General features: G+C 38.7%; 1 protein-coding gene across 4 annotated transcripts in view; it reads right to left on the bottom strand.

Annotated features, from left to right (window-relative positions):
* Positions 1 to 18,245, bottom strand: part of LOC126480699 (protein O-mannosyl-transferase 2) — a 195,894-nt gene that overhangs the window by 10,944 nt on the left and 166,705 nt on the right. For all 4 annotated transcript variants that reach the window (XM_050103940.1, XM_050103941.1, XM_050103942.1 and 1 more), the window contains 6 exons: positions 17,098 to 17,249; positions 14,858 to 14,946; positions 14,619 to 14,767; positions 7,784 to 7,940; positions 7,530 to 7,670; positions 1,093 to 1,204 (listed from right to left, as the gene is read on the bottom strand). In XM_050103940.1, coding sequence (XP_049959897.1) covers positions 1,093 to 1,204; positions 7,530 to 7,670; positions 7,784 to 7,940; positions 14,619 to 14,767; positions 14,858 to 14,946; positions 17,098 to 17,249 — 800 coding nt within the window. The remainder of the gene's footprint in view (positions 1 to 1,092; positions 1,205 to 7,529; positions 7,671 to 7,783; positions 7,941 to 14,618; positions 14,768 to 14,857; positions 14,947 to 17,097; positions 17,250 to 18,245) is intronic.

The following is an 18,245-nucleotide window of genomic DNA, read 5'->3' as shown; positions in this document are numbered from 1 at the left end:
GTCATGGCATCCTACCAATATATACACAATGATTATTGTTCCATTTTTGTTGGTTGAGTCTTGGAATGATGTGAACATAGGCCTTGGTTCCAAATATATTGAGATCCTCAGAAGATCCAGCTTCTTCTCTGTCCTAGCTTCATTTGGAGTCTTGTTTTTTAGTGCCTTAGTTGGAGCTCCATTAATTAGGTAGACTTCTGTGGAGACTGCTTTTACCCTGAATTTATTTGGCAAATTTGCTTCTGCTCTTGCAGAATTATAATTCTCAGTGGCTCCATTTCATTCTGCTGTAGATGATGCTGTAGCCTTATGTCAGATCCCTTGCTAGACTCTAAAAGTTTAAAAAATGTTATGTTGTGACTCCAAATTTCCAATATTTGTTCTGTGTTGAATTGTAATACAGAGAAAAACATCTCTGAACGTCAGTGATTTTCAAAACAGTCTCAGGCAACTGAGGCCACACTGCAATCATTTGTGTGCGAGTTGTGTCTGCATGACTGTGTATGTGTGTGTTTGTCATCTAATTTTGATGAAGGCCTTACTGGCCGAAAGCTATATTTCTGACAGTCTTTTTGTTGTGCCTATCTGCGACTCAGCATCTTTGCTATACAGTGAGTAGCAACTTTCCTTTTCACAATATTGTTACATTCCACCCTGGACTTTGCATTGTTTGATTTTTGCCAAACTCTATGTAATGATTTTTCAGCAAACTGAGCCTAAATGCCAGAAGGACAGGGACACAGAAGCCTAAAATCATTTTTCAGCCACCAGAGTTTAACAGCTCTAACTACACTGTGCAGTAATAGAAAGCTGCAAGTGGGAAATATAAATAACTGGGAAAGCTATGTAAAAAATATAAAACTTCTGATTAACTTATCCAGCCAGTATTTCACCCCCCCCCCCCCCCCCCCCCCCTGCCCCACACATACACACACACACTAGTGCTCTAGTATTTTGCTCCTTCCTAGCATCAGTTGCCAAATTATGTTACATAGATAAGTACTGGTAGTCTGTTAATCATTGTTGAACTACATTAACAACTATTGTAACAACTCAGTGATACTATGTTTACTCACTTGTTACAATACATACCTGTACACCAAACTTGAGAAAACAACTCCAACAGACCAATGGTAGAACATATGAGCCCACATTGCTGGAAGTAACAACGGTAGACTTTCCAGCAAGTAATCCAAAATTACACCTATTAGAGAAAACAGAAGCGATATTTAATTTTAACATTTTTCTTTCTTCCAAAGAAGTAATATAACTTTCATTCATAATGTTCTGTACTGATCTCACACTTTTACTTGGACCCGCTGCAATCAGCAGAAGTCAGCTGCCTTCGTGATGCTCCAGAATGTTTACGCTGAATGCCAGCCTTAGCTACACGACAGTATAGTGTGTCATAACAATATATATCAGTTGTAAATATAGTGTTGATCCATGTGTACCATTCTGCAAAGTGATTGTTATTATTTACAAAAATGAGGGAAGAGGTTGTACTTGGTCCTCCTAGCAACTCACCAGAAACTCTGGCATTATTTCTGCAACACAGTAATCCATTTCATATTTGTTTCTTTTACGTGCTATACACTGACGTGACAAAAGTCATGGGATATCTCCCAATATCATGTTGGAACTTCTTTTGCCCAGCATAGTGCAGCAATTTGATGTGAGATGGACTCAACAAACTGTTGGAAGTCCCTGCAGAAATACTTAACCATGCTGCTTCTATAGCTATTTGTAACTGCTAAAGCATTGCCACTGCAGGATTTTGTGCATGAATTGCCCTCTTGATTATGTCTCATAAATGTTTGATGGGATTCATGTAGGGCAATCTGGATGGCCAAATCATTTGCTCGAATTGTCCACAATGTTCTTCAAACCAATTGCGAATGATTGTGGTTCAGCGACATGTTTGGGAACATGATGCTGTAATGGCTGCAAGTGCTCTCCAGAGTAGTCAAACATAAACATTTCCAGTTAATGATTGGTTCAGTTGGACTAGAGGACCCAGTCCATTCCATGTAAACACATCCCACACCATTGAGGAGACACCACCAGCTTGCACTGTGCCTTGTTGACAACTTGGGTCCATTGTTTTGTGGGTTCTGCATCATACTCGAACCTTACCATCAGCTCTTACCAACTGAAATTGGGACTCATCTGACCAAGCCATGGTTTTCCAGTCATCTGGGGCCCAAACAATGCAGTGACGAGCCGAGGAGAGGCGGTGCAGGTGATGTGATGTTGTTAGCAGAAGCACTCGCATCAGTTATCTGCTGCCATAGCCCATTAATGCCAAATTTTGTCACACTGTCCTAACAGATATGTTCATCGTACACCCCACATTGATTTCTGTGGTTATTTCATGCAGTGTTGCTTGCCTGTTTGCACTGACAATTCTACGCAAATGCTTCTGCTCTCAGTCATTAAGTGAAAGCTGTCAGCCACTATGTTGTCCATGGTGAGAAGTACTGCCTGAAATTTGGTATTCTCAGCACAGTCTTGACACTGCGGACCTTGTAATACTGAATTCCCAATTATGAAATTGAATGTCCCATGCATCTGGCTCCAAACACTATTCTGCATTCAAAGTTTGTTAATTCCCATCATGTGACCATAATCACATTGTAAACCTTCACACATGACTCACCTCCGCCAATGCACTGTCCTTTTATACCTTGTGTACGCAATACTACTGCCATCCGTATCTGTGCATATCACTATCCCCTGGCTATAACTCAGCAGCCAAAGTGCTAAGATCCGATCACAAACTTCTACTTTCAGTATCCTCTCCTCAGGGGCCAAGTGAAAGTGTGTGATCAGTAGATCCCTTTATGAAAGACAGAAACTCCTCACACTACAACATGCAGCTGGTGCAAGAAACTTCCATAACATACACTAACAACAAATTATCACCTGTGGCACTCAACACACATTTTTTTAAAATGTGATATGAATCAGGACATGTTTATCTACTTCTTCACACTAAGCATTTATGTAAATTTCTTGATTTCTGAGTCCACTGTCAAATGTCTATGTAATAGAAAGTTCAAAATCTGTTTAATATGAACATTAACGTAATCCAAATCCAAATATTCAGATATAGTATAGAAACAATTATTAACAAAGTAGTCTTTTATTTGTTTTTGAGTATCTGTGGATTTTCTATTTTTTGCCTGCTGTTTCTAGAAACATGTTATAAACTTTTACACCAAATACGAAACTCTATTATTCCCATGACCACACCGTTTACTAGCTCAAAGTGTTGGTCATTGAAAAAATTACACTGAACTTGGTATGTATTTCAAAAGCACCATAATGTGCTCCTCAAAACTGCTACCTGTGAGTTCCAAAGAATCCTTTAAAGAAATTTTTGCAAATAAAGATAGAACCTCAAAACTAAGAGATCTGATGGCTAAAGAGATCAAGATGTGGTGATCGCATTTTTCCAGAAGTAATGTAAGATGTTCAGCTAAAAGAAATGTGGGCACTACATTGTTTACATAAATTCTACCACGTTTTTGCTGCTTTTTATTGACACACTATTAATTTGTTATATGTCTTTAACAGCAATTTTGTTTTGGCACTTTTGCCTTTTCAAGTGATCCTGCAACGATGTCACAATTTTTCATAAAAATGTAATTTTCTTCAAAGAAAAGAAGTGATAATAAGTACATTACAAAGATAGTATAACTATAACTTGTTGTTTCTTGTACGAAGATACTTGTGTTGAGTATGCTTTTGTCTTTTATGTGTCATAAAGTGTTGAACTTTAGTATCTGGGTATCCTATGTAGAACTTTACTGCATTTTCTGTTTTTTCTGCTTTGTGTTTTTTGGTTTCATAAGTGCATGTAAAATGTAGAATGACTGTTCTCACAGCAGAGGCACCCATATGGTTGTTTGTAAGGGGGAAGGGGCTAGAACTGAGGGTATGGCGTACTTTCAGTTTTTCAGAACATGATTGGCAACTAGTAAGCAACTAGAAGAAAGTTCCATACAAGTTCTAACCCTCTTTATAACCTGGTTAATACCCACTTTTAAATAATTTTCTTAAAAGAAAAACACATGGCTACACAATATTTTTCATATTTTTCCCTTTTCCTGAGAGCAGGGAGGGGGCAAAGGGGGGGGGGGGGAAGGGGGGTCGCAGCTCCTTGCTCTCGGTTATGGGTGCCCTTGTCCCAGGTGCATACCTTGAACCTTATTCCTTATTCTGAGATTTCTACTCATCTGTCCAAAGTAGGATTTGCTGCAACAGTCACAAAGGATTTTGTAAATTCCTGCATTTAAGAAGTTAGGGTTTTTAGGTTTCTATACTGGGTACCCAAAAGAGATACAATAAATATTCTGGGAGAACTGGAAATTTACACCCATATAGACATGTGCCTAAACACAATCCTAAATGAACAAACAGAGCTATGAAAAAATCTAGAAAACTTTACTGACATCCTAAAACGAAAAGGATCAATTTTAAATCAATTTTAAACACTTCACACCACATAGAAGACAACAGAATACTCAACTCAAATACCTTTGTACGAGAAATGAAAAATTATAGTTATAAATCTTTATAATGTACTTATGATCACTGAATTTCTGCAAATAAAATTCACTGTAAACACGTAAGCATCACTGGAGAAAACTGTCAAACATACATAAGTGCTATATAAATGTTGTTATGAACATGACCAACAACACTGAGAGAACTTCATTGTTGAGCTGTCTGATTACTTCAGTCACCTCACTGGAACCTTCATCAAATGTATCAAAACATTTTCCATTGTGATGTCTAAAACTTCAGTTCAGGCTCAAAATCTCATATCCAGGTTTCATTGAGTGCAACAATCCTTTTCAGAAACTCTTCTACTTCTGTTCGATAAATTTGAAGCAATACTTCTGAGATTATTTTGTGACCTGCTTTCTGCTCTTCACTCAGATCATGCAGGAACCATCTGGTAGCAACAACTGCTCTCATCTTTAGCTTTTCAGTTATGATCCCATAAACTGAAGTGAGAGACATTCTGGCCTCTTCTGCCATTTCCTCACATTTTTCATGGATCCTTTCTCAAAGTGTCATTAACAATAACCTGAGAGGTGAAGTCTGTCGCAACTGATAGCCTTCCATTTCTTGTATTGTCCTCAGTGCTTACCCAACCTTTATGGAAACAAGTAGACCACTGTGATACTGTGCTATGATCCAGTACACTATTCCCATGCACCTCTATCAGATAATTTTAAATTTCTGTTGGGTTCTTTCCACATAGAGGTTCAGTTTTGATGTAGGAATGCTGATAACTACACGTAATCCGACCTGACTCAGTTTCAGCATCCGTTTTTAAACTGAATTATTATAATGACATAGCAATGTGAACCAGCAACCACATGTACAACCATCATGCAATGACATAGCAATGTGAACCAGCAACCACATGTACAACCATCATGCTTAAAGTCTCACTCACAACTGACATGAATTTCAACTTGATCACACCACCATAACGATTGTGCATGCATGGAGATCAGGACTTTCAAAATGTCCCTCATAACATCTGAGACATAAAACAAGTAACTACTAACACATACATAATCCAGATAATTCAATACTATGCTATAGAGGTTAGCAACATAATTTCATCATACATTTTTACAAAAATAATTCCATCATTCAGAATCACTTCAAAATGGCAAAGATGCCAAAACTAGCTCATTGTGATAGACACACAATAAACTAATAAAGTGTCAATAAAATAGCAGCAAACTTGGAAGAATTTGTGTGATGACATTCTTCAGGATAATACACACTGTGGGCACATAAAAAAGGAAAACTCCTTTCCCTGGATTCCACCTCTCCTTTCACAGTGACCTTCACTTTTTCAGATTCCGCCAGTCCCTGGCCCTCACAAACCTGGTACTGCAAAAACACATCTCCATGGCACAAGCATTCTAGAACCACATCTGCCCCCACTGCAAGATACTGCTACTGTGAAGCCTCTGCTTCATACATCACATCTCCACCACTTGGAGAAGCATTCCAGACACCACCTCCATACATTATCCAACCCGCTGACATCCTGTTGCTGACTCTGGGCACTACTGCCCAAACCCTATTCTACCTACAGTGTTCCTCCTCGTCTACCCCTCACAGCACCTAAACCCTGCCTAGTTGACCTTTTCAATTTGCTACATCCCCCAAACCTCCCTATCAACACTGTACCAAATCCAGAGCCAAAACATTCCCATAACACTGTTGTTAACCTTTCCAGCAACACTTGGCTCCACAGAAGTTTCAGTCCTATCCAAAGGCTTCACCTCTAGTCATACACTCAAATTTAACCGTGCTAGACTTGTCAAAGACCCACTCACCTTCTCCCAATCCCTACAGTGGAAATACTTCTTTGCCATCAATCCCTCCAATCAAAGCCAACCTAATTCCAACACTGAACTCTGCCTGTCCCAGCCCATTCCACCATCCAACCGTGATACCTCGTCCCCACCCCCGCCCGCCCTCCAACCTAAACATTCACTGGTTACCAGAAATTCCTTTCTTCCAACTTAGCCTCGCCATCCTTCCCCAGGTCCCTTCCTCAGAACACCTTCCTTTCAGCGAAAAAAGAAAAAGAGTGACCACACACAACATCAAAACAAATCCCGACCTAATGATCTTAACTGCAGACAGTTTCCAACACTGTGTTTATGAATTGCAGATTGCAATCACTACCTGGCGGAAGGCCTCCACCAATTATTATCTGACTCCTCCACCTGTAAACTCTGCCAGAGTGATCCCATCGCAGAAGTCCAACACAACCTTCAACCCATGCTTAAAGCCTTCAGCCCTTTCCAGAACCTCAACCTGACTCCATTTCCCTCCTTACCCTTATGACACCCTGCATACCCACCTTCTACATCTCTCAAAAATCCATAAACCCAACAGCCTTGGACTGTGGCTAGTTATTGTGCCCCCACTGTTAGGATTTCTGTCCTCTGACCAACACCTCCAATCTCCCATGTCAAAGATGCCAACCACTTCCTTCAACAACTCTCCACTATCCCCACCCCTTTACATCCTGGATCCCAACTGGTCACTGTTGGTGCTACCTCCTTATACACCAACATTCCTCATAATCATGGTCTTACTACTATTGACCACTATCCTTCCCAATGTCCTTTAGACTCCAAACCCACTACCTTATTCCTCAAGCACCTTACAAATTTTATCCTAACCCACAACTACTACTTCTTTGAAGCACACAATCATCAACCAAATGTAAAAATAAATGTGATTCATCTGACCAAGAGACATTTCCTTTGATTCACAGTCCAATTTTGATGATCCCATGTTGACTGTAATTATAGCTGATGATATCACTGATTCAGCACAATAACACATGTGGGTCATCAGCTGCACAGCCCCACATTCAATAATTTGCACTGAATGATGGTCAGATGTTTAACCCTCAGTAAATCAGCTGCAAGTCTAAAGTAAGCAAATTAAATGGTTTTTACAATTTATGTACCAACCTGTCAGCATAGAACTGAAGAGCAGTGCTGGGAAATAGTGATGAAAGTAGAGTACTCGACCCATAGCCCAGAATGGTACATAGTGTAAAAACCAACCTAAAAACAGCCATCCGCAAGCACTTGCCATTCTGTCTTTTGCTTCTGAAAAATTAAAATCATTATCTCTTTTAGGAGTAGTTAATTTACTGTGTAACTCTCACATTGTAACTGAAATGACAGCATTAATTGTAATTAAAATGACAGTGTTCTATTACCTTTAACTTCAGGAGGGTCTTTATAGCCCCTTTGCCATTTCACGGAATTGTAAATGAATACTATTAGAAAAGCTGCAAGAAATATCAAATTTGACCACCATATGACAGGGTTCCCCAGGAGATAAATCCGATAGTTGCTTCCAGAGAAAAACTGCCCCTGAAATGAAAACAACTAATGGAATCACAGGTGTAATGATTGAACAAAATAATCAAAATCTACAGACATGTAAAATAATTAAGCTCACTGCATTACAACGAACTGTTATTTTAAGTTTATTAATGGCCTTTGGACATCACCCATACAGCCAGAAAGATTTTTTCACATTCAAATAAGTAACAGCCTGAAACCATTAAACAAGACAATTATCAATTACATTAATTTAATCTGAAATTAAGCCCATAGGCTAAAAAAATTAAAATACATTCATTAATATGAAAGCAGGATTGAAGGCACAAATCATACTTATTCATTTACTACATTACAATGTAAAAAAATCTCTTTCTTATATTCTTAATTGTCCTTCTGCTATAAAATCATATTGAAGTTTATGCACTTTTGGGTCTTCAGTGCTAAGAGTGTTTGAGTGTCTGTCGATAACGTACTGACAGAGGATATCATACACTTTGTTGTTTCTTGCTACCTTCTGTCATAGTCAAAGAAAATATGCTTAACATCCTTGTCACTGCTGCATTCACATGAAGGAGATGGCGTACACTGTTGCTGGAATCTTCCATGACTGAATTGAAGGCATGCCATTATCACTATAAAGTTTCTATTCTGTTTGGAATTTTGGTACCAAGGATATGATGTGAGATAGGTACCACTGCGGAATAGTGTCTCTATCTTTAACTGAGTAATATTGGTGAAGGTTTTCCTTCCATTGAGCTCTGATTCTGGTCTTCATGGTGTCGTTAAACCAGTGTCCACAGCACCTTTGCCGGAGTGTCAGCTTCTTCATTTCGCTCTATTTTGCTGTGTTCCTTCACCCAGAACATAATGGTAGTCTTATGTAGGCAGGAAAGCTCCTGAACTGCTTCTGTAATGCGGTATACTACATGATTTTTGGTGCTGAGGACATTGTAGCATTTCAACAGCATCAATCCTGACAGTGAATCTAATAAAATGATGGTTGTTTTTTCTTGAACTTCTTTTGCGTATTTAAGTAACTCTAAGATTACTGCAAGTTCTGCAGTAAGTACGGACATTAGTTCAGGGAGCTTGAACCCCCCTCAATTATTCTTGCCATCTAAAAATGCACTTCCTGCTCCACATTTTTGCTTAGACTCATTGGTGCAAAGCTGCATTTACACCTGTGGGCCTTGCACAGTCACCGTGCACATGTGCTTGCCCCACACCCAAGTAGAGGCACACATAGGTGCATGCCTCTTTCTCAACATGTGCACATGAATGATCCCACTCACAGCTAGAGAAGCATGCACAGCACTCCAGTGATCAAGCTGCAGCTACAGGTTAAATGTGCCTGTGGGGTTGGGCAGTGGGTTTGTTTGTGAGGACCAGGCAGATGTGCTAACAATGTGCATCGATGAAGCTGCAGAGTACATGTGCCCCTTAAAGATCGGCTGAGGATAAGCTGATCTGTTATATACAGGGTGGAGAAAAACTGTGTCACAAAATTTTAACCTGGATAGCTGATGCCAGTAGGAACCAAAATTACTAATGTTGTACAGGTCGACAATGCACCATTTTCCAAACTACAGAAACTTGGCGTCACACAGTCCAATTGGCCGTGGGGTTGTCCTGTTACCACTTGTCATTTATTGGGCAGTGCTATGGTTGTTGGTTCAAGCGAATTAACAGCTGTTGACGGGTTTGTTCCCAGTAAGACTTATCATGAAACTACAATGTATGTGGTGGGACCCCAGGCCCCCAGAACAGAAGGCTGGTGCGCTACCACAAGCGTGCACGCCACCTCGGATACATCACGATCTCTGGTAGGCAAAGCATTCACGGTCAGGCGTCGTCCAGAGCATCCGGCAACAGGGCAATCCCGCGGCCAATTGGAGCACGTGACACCAAATTTCCATAGTTTAAAAATTGTGTGTTATCGATCTACACAACACTAGTAATTTTGGTTCCTACTGGCATCAGCTACCCAGAGTGTATGTGTGTACGTCTAGGATCCCCTTCGAAACTCCTGGATTAATTTAACCTCTTGTCCAATTTAGGTATCCACTTAACATAATGTTATACTGTGGTATAGCAAACCGTGAGAGCATCTGTGAAAGGCATTTGTGCAGCTGTCATTGCCGGGAGGTGACAGCTGTAGAAATGTACCATACCCAGAAAGTGTCTCAGTTGCTGCTAGTTTGTTGGATTCAGCAAGGACTGCAGCAATGTAATCTTCTCTGTCAAGAGGCAAATGCCACTGGCCTAAACTGTATGGTGAAGGATAGTGAATTGAGTCTTCCCAGTGATGCATTTGTCCTCATTTAAAACAATTTCCTCATTACACAGCCACTGATGCACCTCACACACATGTTGTTCATGTACTTGAGCATTAGGAGAGAGCACCAAAATGTCATCAGAGTACACAAAACTAAATGGAGGTCCTTTGAGTACCTCACCCATGAAACATTGCCACATCTACATGGTGTTTGTGATGCCAAAAAGGCATGAATAAAAATTCAAATAAACTGAGTGGTGTCATCACTGCAATCTTACACATGTCCCTGGTCATTACTGATATTTTGTTGTACGTTTCCCAGCAATCAAGGGAGTTAAAAATCTTTGCTCCAGCTAGTGCACATGAGAAGTCTTGTATGTTAAGCACCAGATAGCTGTCTGGGATTTTCCTTGCATTTAACACATGGTGATAGCCACTCGGCCTCCACGAGCAATCTTTCCTGTGGATTAGATGTAGGGATGAAGACCATGGTCTGTGAATGATCATAACAACTCATCAGAAATTGCCTTTGTCTCTGTTAGTCATTCAGATGAAATTCTGCATGCATATAGTGAGCAAGGTTGTTTAGATGTGGTGTAGATTTGGTGCATGTTATTATGCTTGATACCATTGCCTGTATCTGTATTGTGCTCAATGGTTTTATTGTGGAGTTCAAAACCAATAATTACAGTCAGAGTCCACATTTTCCCCTGAGATGTCTTACATTTAAAATCTGTTTTCAAAATCATCATTCAGGTGCTTTCATTGTCTCCAGGTCTCTTTCATGCATACAGCCTTCTTTCATGATTCTTAAATCTGGTGTTAATGAAAATTAAATTATACTCTGTGCAATATTTTACCATGTGGCTTCCTCTTTCATTCCTTTTCCCCAGTCCATTTTCTTCTACTATTTTTCCTTCTATTCTTTGAATTCCAGTCACCCATCACAATTAAATTTTTATCTCTCTTAATTACCTGAATAATTTCCTGTATCTAATCATACAGCCTTTCAATCTTTTCATCATCTGTGAAGCTAATTCGCATATAAACTTACACTATTGTGGTAGGTTTTGGCTTTATGTCTACCCTGGTTATACTAATGTGTGCACTATGCTGTTCATAATATCTTATTTACATTCTTATTTTCTTATTCATTATTAGTTCTACTCACGCATTACCTCACTCTGATTTTGTGGTGATAGTCCTGTACTCACCTACCCACAAGATCTGTTCTTTCTGCTGCTGCACTTCAACTTCTCCCACTGCATCTAACTTCAACATATCCATTTATGAGAGTGAATCAAATACAAACCAGAATTTTTATTTTACATGCCTTTTTGAAAATGGGGAGTGGCGCGATCACTTGCTCATTGTTGCTGTTGTTTGAAGTGACTGTTCTCCACAACTAGAACATTGTCATACTATTTCTTTAGTCAGGATTGCAATATCAGGGCTAGACGTACAATCATGTGTTGCGCAATGCATTATACTCAAGTTTGTAACAACAGAGAGCATAAAACCTTACAAAATTTTGAAAAGACTTGTGGCACAGTTCAGGGACAATAGCCCATAAAAGACTCAAGTGTACGCATGGCATAAACCATTTATATGAGAATGAGAAACAGTTGAGAATGCAGCTCACCGACATCACCTGATGACCAACATGACTGAGGAGAATATTCACACTGATAGCCAGCTTCTTGAAGACAATCGCTGAATAACAGTTATTGAAACTGCTACTGAGGTTGGCATAAGTTACGGAAGTGTTCAGGTGATCATTACTGACAGCCTTGGATTTCCGAAAGTGTCCGCAAGGTGGGTGCCTCGTCTTCTCACTGCAGAGTACAAATTTCAATGCCTCGATTTGCAAACAGTTACTGATGCATATGGGAATGCAGGCTTTCTCAGCGAATTTTGATGATGAGGACTTCTCAGGTTGTCAGCAGGGTCAAGGCGTTGTTCTGCAGCAACATTTTAACAAGTTTCCTACTCATCATCTTCAGGCGAAGGTGACAAGCAGGTAACTTGTCAAAACCTTGCCACATAATGCTGAAGATGATGAGTAGAAACTTGTCAAAATGTTGCCGCAGAAAGATGGTTTGAATTGGCTGATAACCCGAGAAGCCTATTGGTACACCTCCAAACTGAAGGGGAACATTTTTTGCACCGGTTTGTGATCTGAAATGAAACATGTGTGCACCACTATATCCCAGAATCGAAAAAAGCAGCATGGAATGGTGCAAAAGGACGAATCTGCACCCATTGAAGCCAGAAACTGTCTCTCTGCAAAGAAGGCTATTGCAACAGTCTTTTGTTATTTCAAAGGAATTGGCCTCATTGATTTTTTCCCATGAACTTCATATTGTGAGTGCTGCATACTACTGACAACTGTGCAAAACAAAACAAGCATATCATCAGAAAAGGTGTGCATTTCTGATTTGAAATGTGATCATCCATCATGACAATGCTCGACCCCACACAGCTGCCTGAACTGAAGAAAAGATTCAGGATTTTTTCTGCATCACACTAGAACATCCCCCCTACAGTTCGAACTTATCACCCAATGATTTTCATTTGTTTTGAATACAAAAGGAATCAGTGAGAGGACACAGATTTGACAACTATGGTGCTGTCGAAGTGTTTGTGTGCAGCTGCCTGTTGTCACATTCAATACATTTTATGAAAATAGGATCAAGAAACTGCCTACCGAATGGGGAAAAACTTCCCAATTAGGAGAAAAATAACTTAAGAGTTCTTCTGTAGCTTAAACAAAATTATTAAAAAAATTCTCGTTTATATTTGATTTGCCCTTTTATCATTTTATATCCTCTAACATATCTACCTGAATAAGTGATTTGGTTATAATAGAGGGAAACATTCCACGTAGGAAAAATATATCTAAAAACAAAGATGATGTGACTTACCAAATGAAAGTGCTGGCAGGTCGACAGACACACAAACAAACACAAACATACAAATTCAAGCTTTCGCAACAAACTGTTGCCTCATCAGGAAAGAGGGAAGGAGAGGGAAAGACGAAAGGATGTGGGTTTTAAGGGAGAGGGTAAGGAGTCATTCCAATCCCGGGAGCAGAAAGATTTACCTTAGGGGGAAAAAAGGACGGGTATACACTCGCGCACACACACACACATATCCATTCACACATATACAGACACAAGCAGACATATTTAAAGACTAAGTGATTTGGTATTCTTTCCTCCAACCCAAAGAATGCCAATTATGTTTTTCCTGATAACAACATCCTCAATAAAACACAGAGACCAAATTATTAGGATTTTGGTTGCAACGCAATTTAAAATGGAATATGTACAAAGAATATCAGAATGCTAAATTAATCAAAAGCTGCTATCTGTTTTGCTCACTAAAACCCTGCTGTAGTGCATAAGCATGTCATGCCTACTTTCTCTCTCATGTTAGTTATCAACACATTAAAATGGCAAAAATTATTCATTAGAATCATGTTTGTATGCAGACCTACAGGTTCAACCCTGTTTAAGAACTCTGGAATTCCACCCTTACTGTGTATCTACATTAATGAAACTCTCCTATTCTTTAAAATAGAAGTAATGAGTAAGAACAGTAGATTGTAAAAGAAACTCTGATATTTACACTCAGTATATCAGACAAAATAAAAACTTATATTTGAATCAGATCAATAGTTTCCTGTACGATAAAGGTACTTTCAACATAAGAGTAAAACCTTATAAAAGACTTCCCAAAATCATAAAAGCAAATACAGGGTTCAAAACTTTTTAAAAAATCTTTAGAGTCATATTTACAGCATCACTGCTTTTACTCTATTGAAGATTGTTTAAATGTGTGAAGTGTAGTACACAAATATTTAAATATATGATGTGTATGGGAACAATTTGTAGTTAAAAAATGTATGCATAGAAATGTAAAGAATGGAATGACAATATTATGAAAAGGATACATTGCCACTCACTATATAGCAGAGACGTTGAGTGACAGATACACATAACAAAAAGACTGTCAAACAAGTAAGCTTTCAGCCAAAAATGCCTGTTTCCAAATTAGACAAAAACACACTTGAGTTCCATTTGTGTGTGTGTGTGTGTGTGTGTGTGTGTTTTAACTAATTTGGAAGAAGGCATTTTTGGTTGAAAGCTTACTTGTTTCGACAGTCTTTTAGTTGTGCCTAATTGCGACTCAGTATCTCTGTTATTTGGTGAGTAGCAATTTATCCTTTTCATAATATGGTCATTGTTCCATCTTGGATTTTCTATTTTTAAATTATGTGGTGTACTATCATATCACTTTTAAGTATGTATATATAAAGTGACTTGTCCAATGTGATATAAATAAACTGCTTTTGCAGACAACAGGACCAATAAAACTCCAATACAATACAATGAGTTATATCACGACAAAATGTTTCATGCATTTACCCTGTAATTTATTGGCCATTGCCATGGTCTCGAAGTTACTTCACCTTCTTTTGGTTTTAGGCCAGCATTACCCTGTAGCATTACTGCATGAGATTCAAGAAAGCGTTCAATGAAACTGGGTGCATATACTTCAAAGCTCACTTTGGGCACTGCGAAATACAGAAAAAAAATTGTATATGTTATTATAAAGTAATCATCAGAAGATCTGAAATAACTTGTTATATTGTCAAATCTTTTACATTTAGAGAAGATGTTGTCTTCCACGTTCCACACAGCATTCTTGTCTCGCATATTTGGGTTACATGAAACTTCCTGTTGCTCATATGCCCTGCAAAATTCATGTAAATGTTTCATTTTTGTCCCAAAGACAGTAAGTGAAATCAGCCTCAGTGGAGAGAAATAACACAAAACAGAAATTGATAGCACTACACAAAAGTTTCAAACAATGATACCACATATGATTTTAGGGAGGAAAAACTGTAAGGAAGTGAGTGTGGGTGTGGGTGCAGGACAAGTGAAGAATGAATGTGGGCATGGGTCAGTGGGCTAGCATAGACCAATGCCAGGAGGATTACAGGAACAAAGGATATGCTGCAAGAACAATTGAATCTACATATTTCAGAGATGCTGTCATTGGGATGAAGTGACCCACATGGCATAAGCTGTGTAGTAAACATGGAAATTGAGCATGTTGTTGTCAGGAGTGTGGTCTGACCCTCACCATTCATTTCAAGGGACAGCATGTCTGTGGGCACACCCACAGAAAATGCTGTGAAGAAATTGCACTGGAGTCAGTGATGACTTGACTGCTTTCATAAGTGGTCCTGACTTTGATGGGATAGGATAAGCCTACGATAGGACTGAAGTAGGGTGTGTTGAGTGGGTGTATTGGACAGGTCTTGCAGCATTTGACAGTGTCCCACTGCAGAGTGTTGCTGAAGGTCCAAGTATAAGGATTAGGTTCTGAGGTATGTGAGTGATTCAGACTTTTTAAGTAATAGACCCCAGTATGTCGTCCATGATGCCAAGTGTTCATCAGAAACTAGTGTATCATCAGGAGTACCCCAGGGAAGTGTGTTAGGACTGTTTTCATTCTCTATATACATAAATGATCTGATAGATAGGATGAACAGCAATTTATAGTTATCTTCTGACGACACTGTGGTGTATGGAAAGGTGTCATCATTGAGTGACTGTAGGAGGGTACAAGATGACTTGGACAAAATTTTTAGTTAGTGTGATGAATGGCAACTTGCTCTAAATGTACAGAAATGCAAGTTAATACAGATGAGTAGGAAAAATAATCCTGTAATGCTTGAATATGGCATTAGCAGTGTGGTACTTGACACAGTCATATCAATTAAATATCCAGGCACAATGTGGGAAATAAGTATGATATAGAATGGGCATTTCATGTTGGTAGAAGGGAAGGCAAATGCTGGACTTCATTTTACTGGGAAAATTTTGGGAACACACAGCTCGCTTATAAAGGAGACAGCATATAGAACACCAGTGCTACCCATTCTTGAGTATTACAAAAGTGTTTGGGATCCACACCAGGTTGGATTAAAGGAAGATATCAAAGCAATTCAGAGGCGAGCTGTTAGATTTGCTACTGGTAGATTCGATCAGCGTGCAGGTATTACAGAGTTCTTTCGTAAACTCAAACTGGAATCCCTGGAGGGGCAGTTATACTCTTTTTGCAAAGTACTCTTTAGAGAACTGTCATTTGAGGCTGACTGAAGAACAATTCTATTGCTCCCAACGTACATTTCGCATAAGGACCACAAAAATAAGATGAGAGAAATTAGGATCCATGCAGAGGCTTACAGACAGTCATTTTTCCCTCACTCTATTTGTGAGTGGAACAGGAAGGGAAATGACTAGCAGTGGTATGTGGTACCCTCTGCATGCACCATATGATAGCTAATGTAGGAGATGTATGTAGATGTAGATGCACCTGGATCTTCCACAGAGATATGACCCATGTGGCAAAGGGTTGGAAGTGGGGTGACATAAAGATGGGCCAGGGTATTGTGCAGATTAGGTTGGAAGTGGAATACCACTTTGGAATGTAGGATTCTAGAGCAGAATCACAAGCAGATATTGTACCAAATAACAGTCTTGAAATTACAAATAAAATGTATGCAAATGGGGAAGGGTTGGAAAAAGGACAAAACTTTCCAAAGAGGACAGGAAATGGAGCCAGAGATCAAACTCGACAGCTTGAAGTTTGTGTTAAGGTGGTCCAATTTTAATCATGTATACACATATCAAGTGTCCTGTCCATAATAAAATTACATAGAAGCAGCTAGCTGATAATTTACTTATTTTCTGATCACAACTCAAGCACAATGCACCGCAGTATTCCAAATGTGAACACACAAATTAATAGTTACTTTACAATTATTTATTTTTCTGAATTTTTTACTACTTTGGAATTGATTATATTAAAAATCAAGAAGAAAAATTAACTAACCATTTGGGGAGCTGTTTTCCACTTGATGTGAGTACACAATGCTGCAAGTAATGCACAAATCGGAGTTGGTGTGAAACTGCTGTGACTACATCACCATCCTTTCCATTTATAATTAAAACTTTCCAGACATCATTGGCATCACCAGTTCCATTCTGTCATAGCATATTTTGAAAAAAAGTTGTATCAGTTACAGTGTTATTTTTAAATTATAGTTAACCTTTCCTTTGGTAAATATAAAATTTTTAGTTTATTAACAGTGCATAACATTCTTTCATGGCTAAAATTGTTTTTAATGACAATTAGAAATTATATCTTCAAAAACCTTACCAACAAATGGACACTATCTTAAGAAAATGAAGCAACAAATACACACATCGAATTTTGTACAGCAATGACTCCTGAGACTCATACAGCTACAAATGGCACAAAAAGACCATATGATTTTAGAAGAAACAGGTAAGACGACATATTGCAGATAAGAATCAAATGTACAACAAATACAGTACTTACCAGTATACACAATGATTCCAAGAAAGGTAACCACCCACCGAGCAGAGAAAGCAAAGGAAATTAGAGACTCGCATAACTGCATTCAGAATTAACTGTTATTAAACCGCTATAGCAGTGAGCTTATATAGGCTAAATTTAATGTGAAATTTGCTTCTTTGAAAAAAGCTACTGCAGTTTCATATTTATTACATAGTCAGTGTTTATCTTCTATTCTTTTACCTATCTGGCCTAAAAATTGAGGTCTGTTTAACAGAAGCATTGCTGCTTGTCATGCAGTTAACAGCAAACTTCACTGTTGAATATATCTACCCAGCACTATCATTTGATGATTTTTTCCTGATTACTTTAGTTTTATTACCCAAGAAGATAACACCATAACACAAAATAAAATGAAAGCATGCAAAATAAGCCAGTGGTCTGGTATCCTAATCAACTCACTGAAATAAACTCCCAAGTGCAAAACATTCTAAACTAACTTACTGATAATTTTGTCTATGCCTTGACACCATTTTTGCTTGTTGTACAGCTGAATCTCTGAGAATGTGATAAATAAAGTTTCATTAATATACTTAGAAGACCGTTAATGTCAATTCCTTGTTCAAAATCCAATCAGATAGCCATGTGTAATAAAGTGCCAC

The sequence above is a fragment of the Schistocerca serialis genome, chromosome 5 (assembly GCF_023864345.2).
Source record: "Schistocerca serialis cubense isolate TAMUIC-IGC-003099 chromosome 5, iqSchSeri2.2, whole genome shotgun sequence".
NCBI lineage: Eukaryota > Metazoa > Arthropoda > Insecta > Orthoptera > Acrididae > Schistocerca > Schistocerca serialis.
This window is presented reverse-complemented; position numbering and strand designations above follow the sequence as displayed.